Source organism: Thermobia domestica, chromosome 1 (assembly GCF_964235325.1).
Source record: "Thermobia domestica chromosome 1, izTheDome1.hap1.1, whole genome shotgun sequence".
Lineage (NCBI taxonomy): Eukaryota > Metazoa > Arthropoda > Insecta > Zygentoma > Lepismatidae > Thermobia > Thermobia domestica.
In genome coordinates, this window is record NC_137454.1 from 206,562,813 (window position 1) to 206,585,892 (window position 23,080).

The 23,080-nt window shown below is 36.0% G+C and overlaps 1 protein-coding gene across 5 annotated transcripts in view; it reads left to right on the forward strand.

Annotated features, from left to right (window-relative positions):
- The window catches only part of kl-2 (dynein heavy chain 2, axonemal kl-2), a 564,598-nt gene that overhangs the window by 443,238 nt on the left and 98,280 nt on the right, over positions 1-23,080 (forward strand). For all 5 annotated transcript variants that reach the window (XR_014132735.1, XM_081769103.1, XM_081769086.1 and 2 more), the window contains 3 exons: positions 934-1,066; positions 10,916-11,060; positions 15,583-15,782. Coding sequence is in view for 4 of the 5 variants with exons in the window: in XM_081769103.1 (XP_081625229.1) it covers positions 934-1,066; positions 10,916-11,060; positions 15,583-15,782 (478 nt within the window). In the remaining variant the exon portion in view is untranslated. The remainder of the gene's footprint in view (positions 1-933; positions 1,067-10,915; positions 11,061-15,582; positions 15,783-23,080) is intronic.

Consider the following 23,080-nt stretch of genomic DNA (forward strand, 5'->3'; position numbering starts at 1 on the left):
AACACCTTCACATAATGGAAAATTGTATCTAATTTCTTTCGTTACGACAATCCTACAGTACAAAGCAATTTATTTATTCCTTGATGACGATTACCTGAAGTGCTCGTTCTTCACCCGATAACATAGTGTCTTTGGAAACATTTGTAACCTTATAAACCTTTCGTCTCAGCTGAAGAAGTGCAATAATGCGAGTTCAAATTCACTAAAGTTCCAAAGTATTACCCATCGTAAAGGCGTCCCTCAACACAAATTCCTCTCTTTGCCGTTTATCTCATTTTGAATTCCTTCTAACCACTTTAGCGGGAAATTTCTAAAAGTCATGCAAGGATCGTGCAAATTTTCAAAAGCCCCATATGCCAAATTTGGAGCCTGTATATCCAGCGGTTCAAAAGAGCTTCATTATATTTTCTCCTTCCGTCTGTCATACTAAATTCTCACCTCTTTTCTTACTCCTTCGTGATGGAATTTTAAAACTATTTTCCCTAGAACAAGAGTCTTGTTTTTTCATCCAGCGATGCAAAGAAAGACATGAACTGCGAAGGAACTCCGATGTTAATGCCCAAAGTAATGTGAAGATGTTTCTCTTATATTTCACATATGTTACTACGATTTTAACGCTTGCTGAGAATTCAGGGAGATTACTGATGGGTAGCTTGTAAACATTCTGAGTTTTCAGTAAAGAAATTGGTGAGAATGTTATTGAAATCGAATAGATTTTTGAATCATTACTATCAAATATATACATATCTCCCATGTTAGTGTCTTATATAATAGTGTACTACATAATCTATGACAAAAAAAATTATCATATTTTATATACTGACGATAAGTTTACATAAATTACTCTTAAGCCCTGAGCACCTACTTACGTGTCCATGTCTTAAGATGGTTCTGTAGCAGAAGCTATATGTACATCTAATAATCATTTTATAGGTTTGGAATTGCAGCTTCTGGGAACTGTTGTGGGGAAGGAGAGGCCAGATTTGGAGCAACAAAAAGATAATTTGGTTACGACAATAGCTAGTGGCAAGAAAAAATTAACCGAATTAGAGGATGAATTGTTAAGGTAAAGTATTTTTGATTGTACGTTTACAATCATAATATTAGGTACCTAACAAGGTTCTATTGGGTGTTGATCTACAAAGAGAAAGACGTTAATATTAAATGAAATGTATCTGGAAAAGCGGGTATTCTCTTCCTCAGGGATTGCATTGGAACACTCTCTTCCGTGCTCTGATCTCCATAGCTGTTTGGTCTAGCGGATGTCCTCTCACTGACAAACAGGTTGGAATGTCAAATCATAATAAGCTCCACTCAATACCACCTGTTTTGGGCAATTGGCAGTCGTCGTTGCGTACTAGCTGCCGAGATGAAGTAATCCTGACTCGCTTGTGTATCGGATACTCTCATCTAATACATTGTTATTTAGTGCGTGGCGTATTGTCAATGCTGTATCGTCCCACTGAGTACTCAGCATATTCTTGTAGAGTGGTCAGGATACTCAGAATGCTTAGGAGTACCTCAAATCTTAGTCAAGTTTTGGGGGATAATGTGGTCTAAGTGACCGCATTCTCAGTTTTATTTGTAAAATTGGAATTGGTAACATACTATGAGGTTTTATTGTTAGATTTTTTGTGTTATATGTTTTTAATATTGTTATTTTTAAAATTATTTTCTGGTTATATATTTTGTATTTTTTAAAGTCTTTTTACGACTTCTGTTTTATTTTTGTAGTTTTTTTCTATTTTAATGTCTTATTTTGTAATACTTTAAAGTTTGTTTTTAAATAAGTTTTATAATGAATTTTTAATGTAAATTATATATATCGGCCTTGGCCTTATTGTGACAGGAACAAATAGCCTCGCTGCTGATGTCTTCATTAAGTCATTATCATTCATTCATTCTCCATGAGTAGCAATTACCTGTCTCCAACACTCGGGCAGATGCTGCTAGTACTCAGTGGAATGTGAACCGCAGAAAATGTCCAATACCTGGGTCACTTGATCGACAGCTCGGAAACGTTCTTGCAGATACGAGTGGAACTATTTGTTATACGACTGTACAGTGTCCTGAAAATATGGATATTTTCCCACTTCAATTCGATGACCTTAGCAACATAGAGCTTCGAGTTATCCTGAAGAACAATAACATCTGTGATTCACAGCACTCGCTCCACATTTTTCAGTATTTCGTGCACGCGCTTCCAATCGCTATGAGTACGTAGTTGCACTAATCGTCTGGCGATGCACAATGCTTCTGGTGGTCCACCGAACACCGAACATAAACTTCTATAGATTTAAGGATTGGAGTTGGGTTATGTGCTGTCAACTGGCAGTCAATTATGAGACTGCGTAGAGAGTCTTAAAAGAAACTAATTTCTCATAGCACATTAGTACTCTTTCCAGAAACGAAACCTTTCTGTGACGAGACAACGAAGAAACAGACATTTGGTCGTATCGCTTTCTGAGCTGCAGTCAACTGAAATCAAACCCATCGTTGCACTTTATATTATTGGACGGAATAATTTATGAGTTTTGTCTAAACAAACTATAACAAATTAATCAATAATATGCTTTCCGTTGTTGTTTACGACTTACTTCCTCTCATCGCTCCATAAGATTTTCGATGTCCCAGCGATAGACGTTCCCATTGGGAGAACACAAACAATTAATTGCACAATCATTTACTTTCATTAGTTTCTTTTAGCCAAAAGGGCATAATCGTGGGATGTTTTAAAAATAGAGATCATTATTGAACGATACACTGCGCAAAGCGTTCGCACACAGCGCCAAGTCTGTGGAGTATGGAGGATGAGACAGGACTTCCCATTCGAATTCTTGAATTGCGACTTTGTTCAGGTTGGTAATGCAAGAATGGGCATTGCCGTTACAGAAGAACACTTCTTTATTATTATTATTATTATTATTATTATTATTATTATTATTATTATTATTATTATTATTATTATTATTATTATTATTATTATTATTATTATTACTCGGTGCAGCTCATAAACATCGAATTTCGCATTGAGTGTTTGCTAGCGCCCAAGCAATTCGTAATGAATTATGCCTTCCGAGTCCCACAATACACACAACATGGTCTTTTGAGAATGGTGTTGTTTTGCTTGCGGAGTCACGTGTTTGTTGGGGCTGAGTCATTCTTTTCGCTTGTTCATATTGATGCAAAGGCACCATTTTTCATCGCTAGTAACAATGCGGTAAAGTGAACGATATTTGTGGCCATGCGTTGAGAGAAGTCAAGCGAGCAAACCGGCAGCGATTATGAGCTCTGATGTTTGGTTGTTTTCACTCAGATGTGTGGTACCCAAGCGCCAAATTTCTGAGCCGTAATCATTGGCTAAAGATATTCACCAGTTTTTTCTTCTTCTTCTTCTTCTTATTATTATTATTGTTATTGTTATTATTATTATTATTATTATTATTATTATTATTATTATTATTATTATTATTATTATTATTATTATTATTATTATTATTATTATTATTATTATTATTACGGACTATCTGCTCCACTAATTACCCGATCATTTGAAGTGGATTTTCGTAAAGAAGGAGATTCAATCGCTCTGTTTCGACCTCGGTTCGTCGATCGGTGTGTGATCTTTCTTCGATGTCAAAATTCTCATTTTTGAAGCGGGAAAACCAACGACGGGGAGTACTTTGAAACATTGGCCCTTCTCCATTCACAGCATAAAGCTCACGAGCAACTTCGATGACCTTAAGACCTCGATTTAATGCAAAAAGCAAATGGTGTCGAAAATGCTCAGGTTCGCCTACTTTACATTTCATTTTAACGATCTAAAAGCACAAAAAACAATTATGTTTTAAAAAATCAAAACGCACCATCTTGTAGAGCAAGCGATTCTCATTTAAGTAACATAAAATATTTTGCCAGTACGTTTTATTTTTGCGTTAATTCTTAAACTTGAAAAACACACGTACATGAATTACTTCTGAACCGATACTCTCCAGATTGGGAAAGATGTTGATGAATCGTATCTGCATTTCTTCTCCCAATGCCTCACATGTTTGGTTATTATAACCACAGTACCCGCCTTGAGTGTCTCGTTGTGTAGTCTTGTTAACGTTCTATATATGGTGCGTTGTGGAGTAATTCATCACAAATCTAAAACTTTTTAAACCACGTTTAACCATTCCGAGAACATTTACGATATACAAATCGAATGTATGGCATACTTTTCTTCCCTTTTCACTAGCGAGTGTTTCCAGTTTAAACTCGTGAAATATATAGGCCCGTATTACTCTGTTCGAGGATCTCATTTTTTGGCCTGCTGTCACTGGTTTTCCCGTTTATCTATATCAACCACAATCAGAAATACTCATTAACACGTTGCCTGTTTCTCTTGTTTTCCATGTAAAACAAAAGTTGTAAGGAGCTTATTCAGTGCCACCACATGGAAACTTAACAGATTTTTTGTGGGTGTCTAATAGTGGTGAACACAGAAACCATTTTTCGGGTTTTAAAAAAATCGAAACTTGGATTTTGAAAACTTCCAGGAAACGAGTTTTACGAAACCGGTCAGTTGCCTGTAAGAACCAGTTTCTATTTTAAAACCTGTTTCGATGAAATACCGAACTGATGTTTTTGAAAATCGAAACCGGTTTCGGTAGAAACCGAAATGCCAATTTTTTAGTTTTTCTAGAAACTGGTTTCCGATCTTTTACACATGAGTTTGCCCATCTGTAGTCACTACAGGGTTCGTACTGGGAAAACTCAGGGAAAATGGTGCAGGTCAGGGAAAGTCAAGAAAATTTTATAAAATATACTTTATAACATTAATTGAACACCAATTTCAGCTTAGCCAATCGTTAATGATCACAGTATGGAACGTTGCTCAGAGTTTTATGGGTAGTAAGTGGAATGTACATATGAGCAGTTGATTATTATTTGTCTCTATGGGAATAAATGTTCTCATATATAAATATTCACCGTTATTTATTCCTTTTTATATGTCAACATCATCCGACACCTGTCATGAAAGTCAGTGAATTTCCCTCCAAAGGTCAGGGAGAAGTCAGGGAAATAGATTTCTCCAGATCAGTAGGAACTCTGCACTAATACTTTTACAAATTTGATATGTTGTATGAATAGAGACAAACTTAGCGGAGTGTGTTTTCCTGAATTGTAACTGGTATAATCCGCATAAGAATAAGAAATTTACAAATAATCTAGGAGTTATTTTTCATGACATTTAACCTATTGATAATAATAGTGGAGTAACGTCTCCATCTTGGTTCCACTGCAGTCCGTAACTCAGAGAAGATCATAAATGAAGGGTTAGGGTTTCAATAATTTGAAAAGAACACTAGTAATAACTTCTAAACATGTTTGTCTTGCACAGTAAGTACTTAGGACATCTTTTTCTCATACATTATTGCATATAACGAAGCGAAAGCACAACTTATATTCCATCATTTACTTCTATACTCCAAAGGAAAATCCAAATTTTAATCATATTCAGTGAGCTCTCTCCCATTTAACGGGAGTTTATTTTTACATTGGAGTGTAAAGGTGATTCAGAAATTCTTTTTTGTTCGTAACGTGCTCTTCGAACCAATTATGATGCATAAATTTTTTATCATTAATTTTTCTACATGTACAATGTATATGATACAACTGTGAAGGTTACACAATATGTAACTAACTGATAATATAAAATGCCATCAAATTGGCGCGAAGCTCAACCTTAAGTTGTCAACACACACTAAACAGCGCGGAAGTACGCAGGAATACCAGCAAGAGTTTGGAGCGTTGCTAGAGCAGTATCCCGATTGTAATTTGTTTTATCCGAACGGTTCGAAAAGTGAATTCTGTTGGTTGTTACTAGATCACAGACGAGAACAGTACCGAATTAGTTTCACTGGCGGACCCACGGGGTGGGCGGAGGGGGCGACCGCCCCCTCCAAAGGTTTTTTTGAACATTCAGCATTTATCATTGGGAAATACTAATATGGTCTTTTCCCGACGATACAATCTGTGAGACAAGCATAGCAGAATCTAATCAGAATGTGTGGTACTTAATAGTACTTAATACAGACATATTTGAATTGTGAATACTTCACTCGCTAGTTCCTTGGGGCGATAACCAAAAGCCCCAAAGTAGCGAGAATATGATTCATTCGTTGAACAAACAGCTGTAGGAAGGAAGGTAAGACGGCTTACTCTGTACTAAAAATGTGTTATTGTGTCCTAGAAAAAGGATATGAAATGGATTTCGGAATTCCGGATTATAACCTCAATTATATTTACCTTTAATAAAGAGAAATATAGAAAAGCTCTCTGAATCTAAGAGAAGACTTTTCGGTTAGTTGATTGATTAATATGTATTTAAATCGTTCGTCAAAAGCGATGCTTTACAGAACGAGAACTAGAATTTAAAGTTGGATCTGAGTCACTGTAATGCGTTCAATGTTCACTCACCGGGAATTAAACCACAGAACCTCATGCATCAAAGATCATAGGTACGTTCGCTAGCTACTAGATTAACAAAGAGAGCCGTGACTTTTGGGATTCAACACGGAAACATTAGGAAGGGACCAGGGATTTATTGTGACTTTAAATGGCATTTCATCTTTTCTTGAGAAATAAGAAAAGCTACAAGCTGTTATTGTAATTAATTCATAAAAGACGATGTCCTGAGTGAGTAACTTCGCACAGGCCAAACCACTTAAGTCAGAAACTTGAAATTAGGACAGTAGATAAGATTTGTTACGTAGAGTATCACTAAGGAAGGATTTTTTTTTTGGGGGGGGGGAATTCGAAGAAAGGAAGGGAGAATGGGGTGGAAATTATTTTAATAAAATGGTCATCTCTTCGAATCCGTTAAGACTAGAGACTTGAAATTTGGCATTTGGATTCCTCATTTAAAATAATTTGACACGCATTTCAACGTTTTTTTAATATTATAGTAAAACGGAGAAAAAAGAGATGGAAAGAAAAAGTGGCGGCGATTGCAAATATTAGGGCTATAATAAGATATCAATATCTATGAATCTTGAAAGGTTAGAAACATGAAATTTCGTATATTGACTTTCCACTTAAAATAATTCAATACGAGTCCCAGTGTTTTTGATATTTTACCTGGAAGGGAAGAAAAGGGGTGGGATTATTATTATTATTATTATTATTATTATTATTATTATTATTATTATTATTATTATTATTATTATTATTATTATTATTATTATTATTATTATTATGCCCATATCTCGGGATCTCTTGTGGTTAGTAACATGAAATTTGGTAGTTTGATTTTTCATTTAAAATAATTCACTATATATTTGAACGCTTTTTTTTCACTTAACGTAGAAGAGAAGGAAAAAAGGTTCATTAAAATGCCTTACGAGGTGTTTGAATTTCGTGACACAGTTTTAGCTCAATCCAATTCTATATGAAAGACAGAAGGAAGAACGCGAAATATTGTGCCACAGTATCACGTACGAGCATTTGCTATATTGTGTAAAGCCGTATGCCGAACAGATTGGAGATCTGGGAGCGAAGCCCCACCTAGACGAAGGCTAGTATAATATACCTAGGTAATTTTATTGTTATTGTAAGCATAACTATAATTATACTATGTTTCGTGGACCCCACACAAATATAGAGATAGATTAATTTTGTATTTAATTTTTCTAACTGCTGTTCCGCAATTGTTACTCAAAATATAAATGATTAGAGCAAATTGTACATTCTTTCGTTAAAATGAATGTTATCGTCAATACAGTATTTTCTTTTGTGCAAGTACTGTGCCAGGCTGTGCATCTCATATGTTGCGGTGACTGTGTGAAGTGAATCATGACACCGCCACCCTCCGAAACGAAAGTATGTATTTAATTAAAATTTACAGAAAAAAAAAACTTTCATTACAAAAAAAAAAAAAAAAGTTCGGCTTCCAAAGTGGAATCTGGGAATCTTTCTTACACCCACCCCCCTCTAGTCCCGGATTCATATGAGTTCCATTCTTGCAATTAAAATTCTGGTCACCTTGAAGCTACGCTCATCCTCAAGAAAGCGAACCGCCCCTCCCAAACGATCCTTCTGGATCCGCTAGTGATTAGTTTGCATTCCTTGTGTACAGTATTAACTGCTAAACTAACAGCAGTTAAGCTTGCTCTCGTTCATATGCTTTAATTTCCATCGCCAGCACCTCTTTGCTATACTTTTTGATTTGCAAAAGGTTTGTGACACAACTTATGAAATTTTAAAACAGCTTTACGAATGGGATCTTAGTGGCCATATTGCGAAATTCATAAGTAACCTCCATGAAGAATGTTCTCTATAAAGTTGTGTGTAGGTTACCTGGTCTCTCAGAGCGATTTCTGCAGAAAAATGGTGTTCTAGAACGCAATGTTCGCAGGGTTAGTGTTTTATTAAAAATTCAAACCCCTGTTTGTGGTCTGTTATACGTTGACGATTTTCTTATTTATTGTCACTTGATACCTTCGCAGTATTACTCTCTAGCTTCAACGTACATAAAATTGTCTTATTTGGTCGAACGATACAAGCATTAGGTTTTCTGGAAGAATACATGTGCGTACTTCTTTCCCCAACATATTTGCCTTGATAATCCGGATTTATATCTCGGTGACACTCGTCTCTGTTAACACGATACAATTCTCGGAATTGGAACTTGTATGGCCATCTCCATGTTTGCTACATATTGGTGCTCTTTCGCCATGGCTGTTGATTCCATCAAGGTTCGACTTTCCTTTGTCGGCACACTTCAAGTATGACACAAGTACTCAGAATACCAGCAAGAATTCGGAACATTGCTGGAACAATACCTCAATTTTAATGTATTGTACACAGACGATTCGAAAAGTGAACATTCTGTTGGCTATGCCTTCATTACAGATGAGCACAGTTCTGAATTTAATCTATGTAGCCTCTGTTCAATATTCACTACTGAATTAACAGTAGTTATGCTTGATCTCCACCATGTGTTTCATCTTTCGTTGCGTCGTGTGCTTATCTGCAATGACTTGCAGAGTATTATTAAAAACCTGCAGAATCTCAAAAGTAAGAATTTGACCTAAGTTACGTTAATTTGCTTAAAATATCAAATAATCCTAAACGTGGACATAGAAAGGTGTTATATATTTTTTTATTATTTTTAAGTTCATCATCCCGCAATTATGCTCCGAGACTAAGGGAAACGGGTATTAATTTAACAAAGATTGCGTAAGTTCAAGCCAATATAGTCTCATTTGAAGAATATTGATGCAAAACGAGTTATTCTAAGAATCTTACATATGTTCTATAAAAGAGCTTATTTGACCAACAAAGATTTTCTATTTTATCAGCATTATATTTGAGCCTGATCAGGATCTAATCCAAGCTACTTTCATTGTTGGTTTAAATGAAATGGCTATGTCCTTTTTGTGTACTGAAACAAAAACGAAACTTTGTTAATTTGTGTTCTCCTGAGTTTTTCTAAGTCCGAAATAAGTTAAAGGGACATTGAAAATTTGTCAAACACTCTTAACACACCAAAGGAACATAATTTTTGCTTATTTTTAAATGTACTCTAAAAGATTATGTTTCTACAATTCTGCAACAAAAATTAAAGAAAATTTTATAAGTTGAAAACCCACATTAAAAACGAAGAGAGATCAAGATTAGATCAACCAAACTCTGTCCCCTAATATCCGAGACAATCTCCAATGTTGGACATGGTAGTGCTTTTATACAAAAGAGTGACCTTTGGACTACAAACATATTTTTCGCTTCTTAGTTTTTAGTAACCATGGCGGTGACTATATGAATCCATCCTCCACGCAAACCACATTTCTCCGCCAATGGAAATTCATGCATATGTTAATAAGGAGCTGTTCACTTTGGTACTATTATAACTCTATTTACCGCAGTCTGTGTTTGAGTAGTTGTGTTAATTGTGAGAGGTACAAATAGCCTCGATGTTGACAACCCATCAAACCCGCAATGAATGAATCAATCAGGTGTATCCTCTTCTCCAAGTTTCTTTTCTTTTTTAATTTTTGTAAATGATTTCTGAATTTTTAAAAATCCAATCACCGTATTCAAAAATTTAAGAAGAAATATCACTAGATGTTAGATCATCGCTTCATGAAATTTTCTGACAGAAAGTAGGTCGGTGCTCGGTAGATAAAAAAGCTTAGCTGGCTTCGGCATGATCTTCCATGTATTCTTATGAATGAGTTAGTTTCTAACTCTCGGAGCGAATCTTTTGCGTTTTAGTATTTTGTATTATTTTATATGAAGTTCATACGAAACAAAGCATGTACATTTACATACCGGTACTAATAACCATAATGACTTATGTTCGCGCATTGAACGCTAAAAATACTTCCTTTCTATGTAGTAACACAAATAACCCTTTAATAATTATTTATTTAATTATTTCGTGTAAATTTTCATGTTTTTGATAGAGATTTCTAGTTACTGAATGTGATTTGAAGGTATTTGTACTTATCACTGTAGTCGACAAAATGTGGATGCATCCAGTATAAATACTCCTATAGCCAGTGGTGCCCCCCCCCCCCTTATGTCCATGACGCACCCCTCCTCAATTGTCTATCCGTAGGTGTTCTTCCATGAAAAAAATCTTTTCGATTAATTTTACACCCCCTCAAACATATTTATATAGATTTTACCCCCCCCCAATATTTCAATGACGCAGTTTGCGTCATAGCCCCCCCTTGTGGGTACCCCTGCCTATACTTCCAGATATTGCACATACTTACTTACAAATACAATATAATACAAATATATGTGTGTAGAGTTTTGTATAAAAATAAGTTGAACTACTTACTTCTGTGCTTGTATTTCAGATAAACTTTTTCCAATATATTAATTTACGTATTGATATTAAAATATTTTTTTCTTTCTTCAGACTATTAAATGAGAGCAAAGGATCTCTGTTGGATGACGTGGAATTGGTGGATACTTTACAGGTATCCAGAGATACATCCAAACAAGTGAAGGAGTCGTTGGAAATATCGGTGGTTACAGAAGCTCAAATCGATACTTTCCGAATGGTAAATAAAATATGAATAACAGTTAATATATAATATTTTTCAAACAAACCATATACTAAACTCTGTGAATATGTTAAAGAACAGCAGCACCTCTTCCAGAAGCTCTACATGTTAATCCGAATAAGAATAATGACAAACAAAACAATTATTATTCGTCTGTTTAAACAATATTTGTGAAGGTCATAGGAATATACTAAAAGGAAGTTATTTTTTCATTTCTTTCTTTTTGTAAACGTAATTTTACCTCACGTAAAAAATGTAAGAACAAAGTGCTGGAATTTCTTGCATCAAAGAAGCAGAAAAGTTTCTTACACCATAATAAACATGACTTCAAAAGTTGTTCCTTAGACCTAGAGGCATGATAAAATGTCATGCGTAAAAATTTCGGGAAAATTGTAACATAAAAATCGATTAATGTTCTACAGGCCATTCAACATAAAGAAAAAGAAAAAAGAGAGAGACAGAGAGAAAGAAAGAAACAAATGTCCATAGAATTTAGAGTTAGTGTATTGTGATGTGTGAGTCGGGATTCAACAAAAATTCGACAAAACAAGATGTGTTGTGGTACTAGAATCCATGAATGAGAACGGAACTTTGGAATTCCACAAAATACACACTTCCAACTCCAACATCGTGGAGAAAAAATACCAAATTCTATAATTCTATGACATGTTTAAGAATCTAGAGCATTATTAAATAAAGGACTATAGAGAAAGATATATGTATAATATCGTAAGCTATATATACCGAATCTTCAGAATTCAAGCCATAACCACCAATTTCTAAACTTGCTTCTCTTCCTAGTGAGAAAGGATTGGATACTGGCTAATCTGATACGAACCGAATTTAGTTTTGACGAGGAAGGCCAAATTGTGAAAACTTTTATTTTACTTAGGCTAATCTTTACTTAAAACAGACCATAACATCACAACACGGAAGAGAATGGGAGAAAGAAGGATTTACAAAAATAGAAACACCACGGAGGAAATAAATAAATACGTGGAATCTCTAAACCTATGTTAACTAGATTATTTGACGAGATATATTACGAATTCGCAACACTCCAAGAGCTACGTACAGAGAAAACAGGATATCTTTAAATTGTATTTCTGTTTTTATTTAATTGGGTTTAGAAACAAACTTAAGTCACATCCCATAACGTCATTATTAACTTAATAAAATCTCACGAAATAAATTTAATTTATTACGATATATATATATTTGTTTTGTTAAGTTAATAACATACAAAAACTAAAGTACTCTAGTATTTGTGATTTTGTCACTTCGTTACCACATTAAGTTAAACAGTTTAATTTTTAGGAAAGAAAACGTTGAGGTTAACTGATAAATGAAATCTTTCAAATTCACATATCACAGAATGCCATGTAGGTTTAAGGAGACGGTGATGATAAGAAATTAATGAAATTCATACACATGGTGTTTGTACACCACAAAGCCCACTTGGCTTGAGCTGGGATCGAATTAGGGACCCCACGCACCATAGGTGAACGTTCTACCATTGAGCTGCCGCGGCCCAAGGTGAAGGTGATGAGAGCGATGTTAAAAAGTTCTAATATTTGAAGATTTTTTTTTAAAGTTATTAAATTCTTCAATTACTGAGCTTTAAAATGTTTATTTTTTAAAAGTTAACTGCCTGAAATAACTATGATCACTTTCACTTGACTGTAAAATTTTGCCTTAATCTACAGAGCTAAAAAGTAAATGCAGGGAAGGAATCAGTCCCTTATTACAGGTTATTGCCTTATTACAGTTAAGTTACATAATTATTTACAGTATTACAGCTTTGGGAAATACAGAGTATAAACATGTTTTATATTATATTTTAACGAAGCAAATGCCCCTTTTACGTAAGTTGCATTAGTGGAACAAAACAGTCTCTGCTCTGATCTCAGTAGCTATTTCCTCCAACGGATGCGCTGTTATATGTAGCGAGCGAGCGAGAAGAGAGAGAGAGAGAGAAAGGCATACACACACAAAACTAAGTAGAGCTATAGGACGCAGGCATCGTTTCAGTCGTTTGTAAAATTTGGAGGCATTTTTTTTATTTGAGTTTAAAATTTACTTAGTTTCACTGTTAAACCTCTAGATCAGTGGTTCTAAAAGTGGGGTCCGTGGGACCTGGCCAGAGAGTCCACGACACCTAAAAATTGAAATGTGTTGTAATAAAATGAAAATGTGTTGTAATAGAATGGAAAGTGAATTTCCTTTTAAAAAAAGAGAGTGATTTTCAGTCTTAAAAGTTAGTGTATTTTCAATTGAAATTTCGTTCATTAGAAAACAATCATGTATCTTTAGAATAAATTACTTATTACATTATATTTCTTGATCTTTTTCTTGTCAGTGGTAATTCTAATTAGTATATTTTTTTAATACCATGTGAAATTTCAGATAGCATTGCACGGGGATCCGCAGATCACTTTCCGAATAAACAGGGGGCCCGCGTTATCAGAAAGTTTGAGAACCACTGCTCTAGAATATTCACTAAAGAAGTAAATTTCCCAGTCAATAAGATTAGAAGCTATGTTAAATCATTAAACATATGCCTCTCTGGCGTCACCCTTGATGCGGTAGAAACGGGGCTCGTCACCAAGTAACGTAATGAACCTCATCTTAGTGTATTAGAACTAAGTTTACCTTATTCCTTTTTAATGAGAGAGAAGGTTAGAAAAACTAAGATTTTCTTAGATCAATGATTGAGCGAGGTCATCACCATTCTTCTGTATTCTACAACGTAACAGTCAATATACTTGTAGCAAGCTATGTCAATTTAAAAAAAAAAAAAAAAAAAAAATTAACTCCACTTGGATTACTTTTAGCAATTTCAGGTTACTAAAAGCAGTACTATACAAGTTTGGAAGCTAGAACTTTTTGATAATTTTAAAACTTATCCTTGTAGAGTAATATACTATTTGATATAAGTGCAGATGGTTATCACAATCATAGAAACACCTGATGTTGGAAATATGTCAGATGTCTTCCTTGGCAACGGTTGGTGGTGTGTTAGAGCAAACTCCGTACTAGTGAGAAGCAGCAATTGGCAGTGTGGAGTGAACGAGCAGACGGTAATAGAATAAAATGGACGACCTCTCTGATTTCCGGGGAAACGGGATTATTGCTGCTTGGTTATGTGGTGCGAAAATGATAGGTGTTGGGCGCGTCGCGAAGGACAGTGTCCAAGGTGATGATTCCCTACAAAAATCACGGCAGAACTACATCGGCAAAGAGGAACAGTGGTCGGAATAAAACCCTCAGTGACAAGTCCCACTGAGCATTAAAGGGGATCGTCACTTAAAACCATCGTGAGACTGTATTGCAAGTGACGGTGAAACTGAAGTAGTACCTCCCACAGCCTCTTTGGACACTCACAGTTCGCCGCGAGTTACATGAGGGTCGGGCTGCACGGGCGAAACTGCTGATAAGAAACTATCACGCTTTGGCACGATGCCAATGGTTCTGTGAACATGCAACATAGATCGCTGATCCCTGAAAACGTGTGATATGGTCAGATGAATCATTCACTGTAAGCTTTGTTTATGTGTGGCGGGAGACCAAAGAAGCGTATTATTGCCTATGTCTACCCCCAACCGTGAAATATAACTGCGGCTCTGCAATACTGTGCGCCACAATTCTGCAATACTGTGGTTTTCAGTGGGTATTGTGCTGACTCTTACCTGTCGATTCACTGCTCCTGATTGTCACCATTTTAGGAGACTATGTACATCCTATAGTCCAGGTGTTGTTTTCGGTCAATGACACCATATTCAAGAATTATAATGCGTCCATTCACACAGCTCGATCTCCTGTGACGAGGCTTGAGGAACATCGGAACGAAGTTGAACACCTTCCCTGGCCAGCCAAATTCCCGGACCTAAACATTGGAACACCTGTGTTGTGTTTTTGAAGACAAAAATCTTGCGCAAGTTTCGTCTCCATCCTTTTTTTTTTTTTTTTTAAACGAAACTAAGTGATGCACTGGACACGGAATGATGTAATTTTCACAGGTACATGGATACGACCTGTATAACTCTATAGCATGTCACATCAGGGAGCGGTGAGGAAATGGAAAGGTTGTCCAACGCCATATTAATCTGATAAGTTGCACTATTTTAGGCGTTTCCATTATTTTGATAACCATGTGTACATCAGATATAAGTAGATAGTTATAAATGAACTGTTATCAAACATTTGAGTACTGGCGAATTATCATATGTGATAGCTATATTCTCACGCATAAAATACAAGTAAGAAGGAAAATATTTTTGCGTGATGAGGTAGCATTGTATTTATTTTAAAGTTACTTTAAAATTTGCAATGAGTTTTATATTTATGTCTAAGTTAAAAAAAAAAAAAAAAAAAATAATAATAATAATAATAATAATAATAATAATAATTTCGTACTTAAACTTATTAAGTAATGTTTGATTTATAATTCCAGTCTCGTATTTATGTTCTAAGCTTATATAATGCTGTGTTCTTCTAATATTTTTCAATTTCTTAACAGAAATACAAGCCCTGTGCTCAACGAGCTGCCATACTATTCTTCGTGTTGAATGATATGAGTGAAATAGATCCGATGTATCAATTCTCTTTGGATGCGTACATTAGTTTATTTACAAACTCCATAGAGAAGAGTGAAAAAAGTAATGATTTAGAACAGAGAATTGAGAATTTGAATGATTATCACACTTTTGCAGTATACAGGTGAGTGATGCTTTGATACCTCAGTAATAGAAACCTCAATCCATTTTAGTATTGCCGATTGGTTGCATGCTCAGTGTCGTGCATAACGATTCCCAATAGTGTCCTGATGTTCATTGATTGACATAGTATGTGATGGATTGCTTTGTGAATATTTATTTTATTTTAGATGTGTTAGATAAAAGTTTGAGCAATGATTTCACTATCATCTCCAATTTCGCTTGGTTTGCGCATCACGGCTCTTACGAGACTCATCTCGGCATTAGTTTAACTTGACTGAAAACGAGTAGACCTTCTCGATTATTATGGATTGTGGAACTCACTTGTTTTAGACTAAAAACTCTTAGATCTTCTTGATTATTATGATTGGTCGAGCTCACTTCATTTTAATGTATTGTATACGGACAGTTCTAAAAGTCATAATTCTGCTGGCTATGCCTTCGTCACGGACGAGAACAGCTCAGAGTTGTGTCTACATCGCCTGTATTCAGTATTCACTGCTGAACTAACAGCAGTTAAAATAATCACAGAACTGACTTGATTGTGCCTGTATATTTATCATCTGAAAATTTAAAGAGCTTCTGAATGATAAATTTTTCAGGATAAATTGGCACAATAAAGCCAATTTTGTTATTAAGTTAGCAGTTAAGTTTGACTTTGACTCGCTTCGTCGTATGCTTATCTACACTGATTTGTAAAGCGTTATTATAAGCTAACAGAATGTCTTTAGTAAATATGCCTTTGCCTTCGTGCAAGACATTCTTTTGAGACCCCATCATCTTCAGCAACAGGACTTTGTCGTCCTTCTCTGCTGACTGCCGTGTCATGTCATCATTTGGGAAATCGAGGGTGCTGACACATCAGCAAAATACACCTTCGTGGCAGGTGTTGTGCTGGAGCAATCTCATTCTTCGATCTCGGTAACTATTTACCCTAACGAATGCACCCTCATTGACAAGCGGATTGGAAGCAGGCTTTACTCAGTAATTTTGGGCTATTGGCAGACATTGTCGTGTACTAGCTACCGAGAGAAAGCAATCCTGACGTATTTGCGTATTAGACACTCATCTCACACACATTCCTGTTTAGTACATGATGTTAACTGTCTGTAGTGTGAAGATTGTATCGTCCAACTGAGAATTTGGCACATTTTTATAGAATGTCCAGAATACTTAGACCTGAGAGAACGTTTAAGACTGCCTTAATCACGTTTTGAAGGATACTGGAGTCTTTGGTATCCGTATTCTCACTTTTATTCTTGAGATTAGAATAGCAAACATGCTCTAAGGTTTCTTTTAAAATTTTTCCTGATATGTGTGACTATTATTGCTAATTTTGAGTTATTGTCTTGTTATATTTTTTATATTTCGTTATTTATTCTTTTAGTCTTTCTGCAATCTGTTTTTTAATTTTATAATTATTTTTTAATCTCTCACTTTGTAGAAGATTTTTCTTTAAGCCACACTTCTTAGAAGTTCTTAGAAGTTTTGTTTTGAATTATTTAGTGTGCAGCAAGTGTCAGCCGTTGGGTTTATCGTGAAGGGGACAAATAGCCTCGATGATGACCTTCTGATTAAACCATAATCAATTATTTTTATTTTTTTCTATTATGTGTTACTATTTTTTAGTTAGTTTCTAGCTATATATTTTATATTTTGTTATTGAGTCTTTTAACTTTATCGCAACTTTTCTTTTAAATTTTATGGTTCTTTTTTATTTTGATCTCTTTATTTTCGTAAATTTATATTTTATCCACACTTTTTTAGAAGTTGTATTTTGAATTTTTAATATACAGCATACAGGGTTTGACCGGAAAGTAATAGGACTGAGTCGATTTAAAAAAAAATATTGAGCCAATCGTTACAATTCTTTAAAAAACTTTCAAAATAGGCTCCTTCTGCGTCGATGCAGCGCTGCCAGCGCGATTTCCAAGCATTGAAGGCGTCACGGAAGTCATTCTCCGGAATAGCCTTGAGAGCCGCGGTGCAAGCTGCTTGGATCCCCTCTGTCGTCTCAAAATGCTTGCCTTTCATCGGGCGTTTCAGGCAAGGAAACAAAAGAAGTCCGGGGGGGGGGGGGGGCACATCTGGGCTGTAGGGCGGCTGCGAAAGCGTTGGAATGCCGGCCTTGGTCAGGTAGCTGTTCACAAGAAAGGCGGTGTGAGCCGGGGCGTTGTCGTGGTGCAGCTTCCAGTCGGCTCCGATGTCTGGTCGGACCCGATTGACCTTCGTTTGAGTCTCTTGAGCACTTCCACGTAAAACGTGGCGTTGACGGTTTGTTCAGGAGGAACAAATTCATGGTGGACGATGCCTTTGATGTCAAAAAAGACAATGAGCATCGTTTTCACTTTGGATTTGCTCATTCTTCCCTTTTTTGGGCGAGGAGACGCCGGCGTGTGCCAGGCGGAAGATTGCCTCTTTGTCTCAGGATCATACTCAAAGATCCATGATTCGTCACCTGTGATTACGTTATTCAAAAATTGGGAATCACTTTCACACATGTTCAAATTTTCTTGGCACAATTCCACTCGCCGCAATTTCTGGTCGTCAGTAAGCACTTTTGGGACAATCTTCGCGCACACCTCGCGCATGTTCAAATGCTCCGTCACAATTTCATGAACCACAGTTTTTGGTAAATTTAACATCTGGGCAATTAAACGAATACTTAGTCGACGGTCTGAGTTCAAAACTTCGCGCACACGAGTCACATTGTCGGTGTTTGTCGAAGTCGAAGGTCTTCCAGCACGGTCTTCATCGGCGACCTCTTCCCGGCCCTCCGAAAAGGCCTTGTGCCACCAAAACACACCACTTCTTGCTAAAGCATCATCTGGGTAAGCCTGCTTGATCATATCAAACGTCTCTGTCGCAGATTTACCGAGTTTAACACAGAATTTAATCGCGTACCTCTGCTCTAACGAACGCAGCATTTTCGGCTTGCACCACTCACAGAAACACGTCGCGCGAAAAAGCCTGTCCTGACTCTCCGTGTGCTCGGAGACAACTGACCAGCCGCTCGTTTGTTAGCTAGGAACGCCCTCTAACGGATCCAGTCGGTGCGCGCACGCTCCGAAATACAGTCATGGCGGAATAAAATCAGTTCTATTACTTTCCGGACAAATCCTGTATGTCGGCTATTGGTTTTATTGTGAGCTGACCTCCCTATTAAACCTAAACCGTAATAAATAAATCAAATTTTCTTAGATATTATTTTGAACATTTATCTTGTTTGTTTTCTTGTTACTTTTTTACTCCTTACATGTGTTCTGCTTAGTTATTTATTCTATTAGCTTTTTCACGACCTCTGTTTTTAAGATTTTAATGTGATGTTATCAGGTTTAGACTCAAGTAGAGTTCGTGATTGTGATCATTGTTTTTGTGTTTATGAAGTGCACGTTCATTGACTTTTCGTGACGGAGACAAATACCTTCGGTGCTAACATTCCCATTAAAATGCAATCATTGATTCGTTCGAACTCATTTCTTAGTCTTACTATTAAATACAGGATGGCACACTAAAAGTTGACTCAATTGAAATGTAGATTGCAAATTTGCCTTTACATATTACATGTACACGTCATTATCTACAAAATAGTGTGTTCATAGAAAGTATTTTTTTTCCCTTACTGTATAACATGTTCAATATGGATCCCGTGTAGCTGAACAATCCCTTCATGGCGGATGTGCATCTTTCGTACCAGTCTGTGCCACATTTCTTCTTGAGTATCACGGCACAATTAAACTATCTGACTTTACATTTCCATATTGTTCGCTAGCTTGAACGAGAAAATGTTTCGCTTCAAACAGCTTAGAGAGAAAAGTCATAAGGAATTAAATCTGTGCTTAAAGATTTTTTAAACTATTGTATCGGACTGGATAGTAATTGGAAATCATAGCTGAAGTAAAAAAGCATTTTGATGAATATCCAGATAACTGTAAGTTAAAAGTGTCAACAAGAATTTCATACCTCATTAATCAGTGACTGGACAGAACTATCCACACGGTAATTTTAACTCCGTGGTATTTTTTTCTTTTCTTCGTACATAGTGTGTATGTAGTACTTGTATATTTTGTTTATTAACAGTCTCATCCATACGAAAATAGGCTTCGTCTGAAAATCATGTGTTATATAAAGAACACCTGGCGGGCAATGAATACATTTACGCCTAGCGATATGTGCCTGTCGGTATTTCCAGGAAGTGGAGAATGAGCTTCTGTATAGTTTAGCGCCGATAACAGCTTATTTTTTCTTCCATCTAAGTTCAAATATGTCAATTGTTCATGTGCCACCCTGTAGGCATGTCTCTTTGTTACTAACAACTACGTTAACCAATAAAAATTAAATAAAATATTATTTTAAAATTCTTTTATCCCCTATGAGTTAAAGGAGATGGTTGATAATTGGGCGTGAACAATGATGAAGTTTCAGGATGAAGTTACAGAGAAAACAGAAAACCGTCAAACAAGATGTTGTCCACTACATGCTAGATAGTCATTCTAAGAAAAATACGAAATAATAGCTTAATAAAAAAAACTTTAAAAGTTTGACCTAGCTATAACGGTCTCAAAATCTAGTTGATTGGCGTGCGCACGGCACAAGAGTCAAAGTAGAGTTGAGAAAAGCTGCTCTACGTGCAACTAAAAAACGTTGATTGGAACACGTCATATGAAATAAGCAAGAACATACACTGATTGATACACGATCACAAAAGGTAAGCACAACATGGTAGGCTCGGCGAAGCTCAGTAGAGGAGAGGGGTTATGATATGCGCATGCGTGTCTGTGATTGAAGGGCAAAGAGTCCTTGTGAATGTGTGTGAGCAGAGGCGGCCTTTGTTCTTGCGCCCTACTATTTGGATTGGGGACGCTCGCACAATCATACTTTGTAAGCTTTTGTCTAAAACAAACTGTTGTTGTAAGATGAATTGAAGTACATACTGCTCTAAAATAAAATACATGAAACTACAATGCTTACTTTAAAAAACAACTTTGCGACTTTTCTATTGACTGAAGTCTTCTACAAAGCACTATATCTAAAGAAGAAGCCACGTCGTTTTCGATAGAGAGATGGTGAGAGCGGTCAGTCTCTGTTGGGACATGGCGCTCCTAAGCATGGGCGCCCGAAGGGGAGGGCAGGGGCTCGGGCCTCCCCTCTGCCTCAAAAAATATAGACGTAATATAGCAAACCATGCATATTAAATACCAGAAAAATACCAGACTTAATACAGCAACCATGGAGATGGGTACCTCCCTAGAAAATTTTTTTCAGGCCCCCCTGCTCCTGAGGTATGTTTTCACGAGTTTCAGTCTTGAAAAGCTCCTCTCTGCGGATGCAATGGTTATCGGTATTTCGCATAATATTCGTAAAGCAATGTCTACATTAGGGTAGACTTCCTCCAATTGGTTTTCACTTACATATTTAAGCACTGAAAGGAGGGCCGTCGCGTGGGTTGTAAGCGCCCGGGGCGAGAATTCCTAGGCACCCCCCTAGTGTGTTATGAAAAACAACCAGGGTCTTATGCAGAGTCGTTCTGACGCGTGATTAGTGTCATACTAGAGAGTTCGACCAACATATGTTTCCTGCAGTAGTCTGGCCTTTAGTATGACGCTAATCATACATCAAAACGACTCTGCATAAGGCGGCCAGAGTTTATTCTGTACTCCTAGATTTAAATATGGAATGTCTGTTAAAAGAAGTTGGTATTATATCATTTTTTTTTAAAAAAAACATGTAGTTAAAAAATAAAAGTAGTTAAATCGTAAAAGTTAATGAAAACATGGTTTTGAATTATTGAAATCGAGTACTGCATTTTGTGTTCAACTTGATATACAACATACTAATAGCATAGAATGTACAAATAACGATACAACTATTAAAGCCTAATGTGTAAGTGCTAACAAAACTTTGTAATTTTCTGACTTTTGCTTTTAAAAAATAAACTTTTCCTTCTTGCGATTGACACATAAATTTTTCAGTAAATTTATCATAACATTAGAATACTAAAGTCACTTTTTCAGGTAACGTTTGTACCGGCGGGAACTCATGTTATTCGGATTCCACGTTAATCAGTAGGCTCCGTCTCACATAGCCTCGCTGCTTAAAGGGACGCTAAACTCAAAATGTACGGTTTGTTAATGTTTGTTCTGCAAGACTATGTTAACGATAGCCTACGTTGTTCCAAAACATGTAGCGTAAAGATCATAGGCTATAATGATAACATAAAAATACTAATAAATTAAAATAGAAGTGAGCAAAATTAATTGCATAATGATATATATATATATATATATATATATATATATATATATATATATATATATATATATATAGGGTCGGATCCAGGATTTTCTGAGGGGGGAGGTACATTTGAATTAAATTTTAGTTTTTTTAAATGCCTTTAGGCATCTCTAGTGTGAATTAGGAATTGCCCTGAAAATACTCAGTGTCTGCTCTCGATGAATCCTCTTCCTTCAACCTTCAGAAAATTGACAGAAACTATTGATTTTGCAAAATTCACTGCTAGCTTTTCACTTTAGATAAGGGGAAGGGGTGCACGTGCACCTTTGCACCCCCCTAAATCCGGCCCTATATATATATATATATATATATATATATATATATATATATATATATATATATATATATATATATATATATATACTTTATTCAAACACTAAATGGCATTCTCCTGACTTTACTGTGACCAAATGTGGACACTATCTCCTTGGAATCTAACTTTCTGGCTTCATCATTTTCAATAGCTACTATGGACAATGAATTAAATTTTTCCTGGGCCATTGTTGAGCGTAAATACATCTTTATCAGCTTTAACTTACTAATTGTCAATGGGACAGGCATTCTTACACACATATATTTTTTTTAAGTAGATGTTTGTTGAACACGACAATGATTTGTGTTGTTGACATTATAATAGTTGACAGGAACGCAGCTAAGATTTCGATTCGGGGACACCGAGAAAGGGTGTCTGGGAACCCCCCTCCTCCCGAGTACACGAGATCTGGCAGTACCCTTCGAAATTTTTTGTAAAACTTAAGCCTTAAAATTGCATTGTAATGCCTTCTTAAAAACTGTTTTTAGTTTAAACCAATATAGGATAGCCTAAATTTGAATTTTATTAAGATTCCTTTTTCCATTTTAGTAGGGATGACCCTTGAGCTCCCTCCATGATAACGTCCCTGTTACTTAATAAACACAGTTGTTGTATGAGGTTAGTACAGAATTGGAGGACTGAAAATATATTTATTCTGTTATTGATTGTAAAGTACGTACGAAGTTGTATTTGTG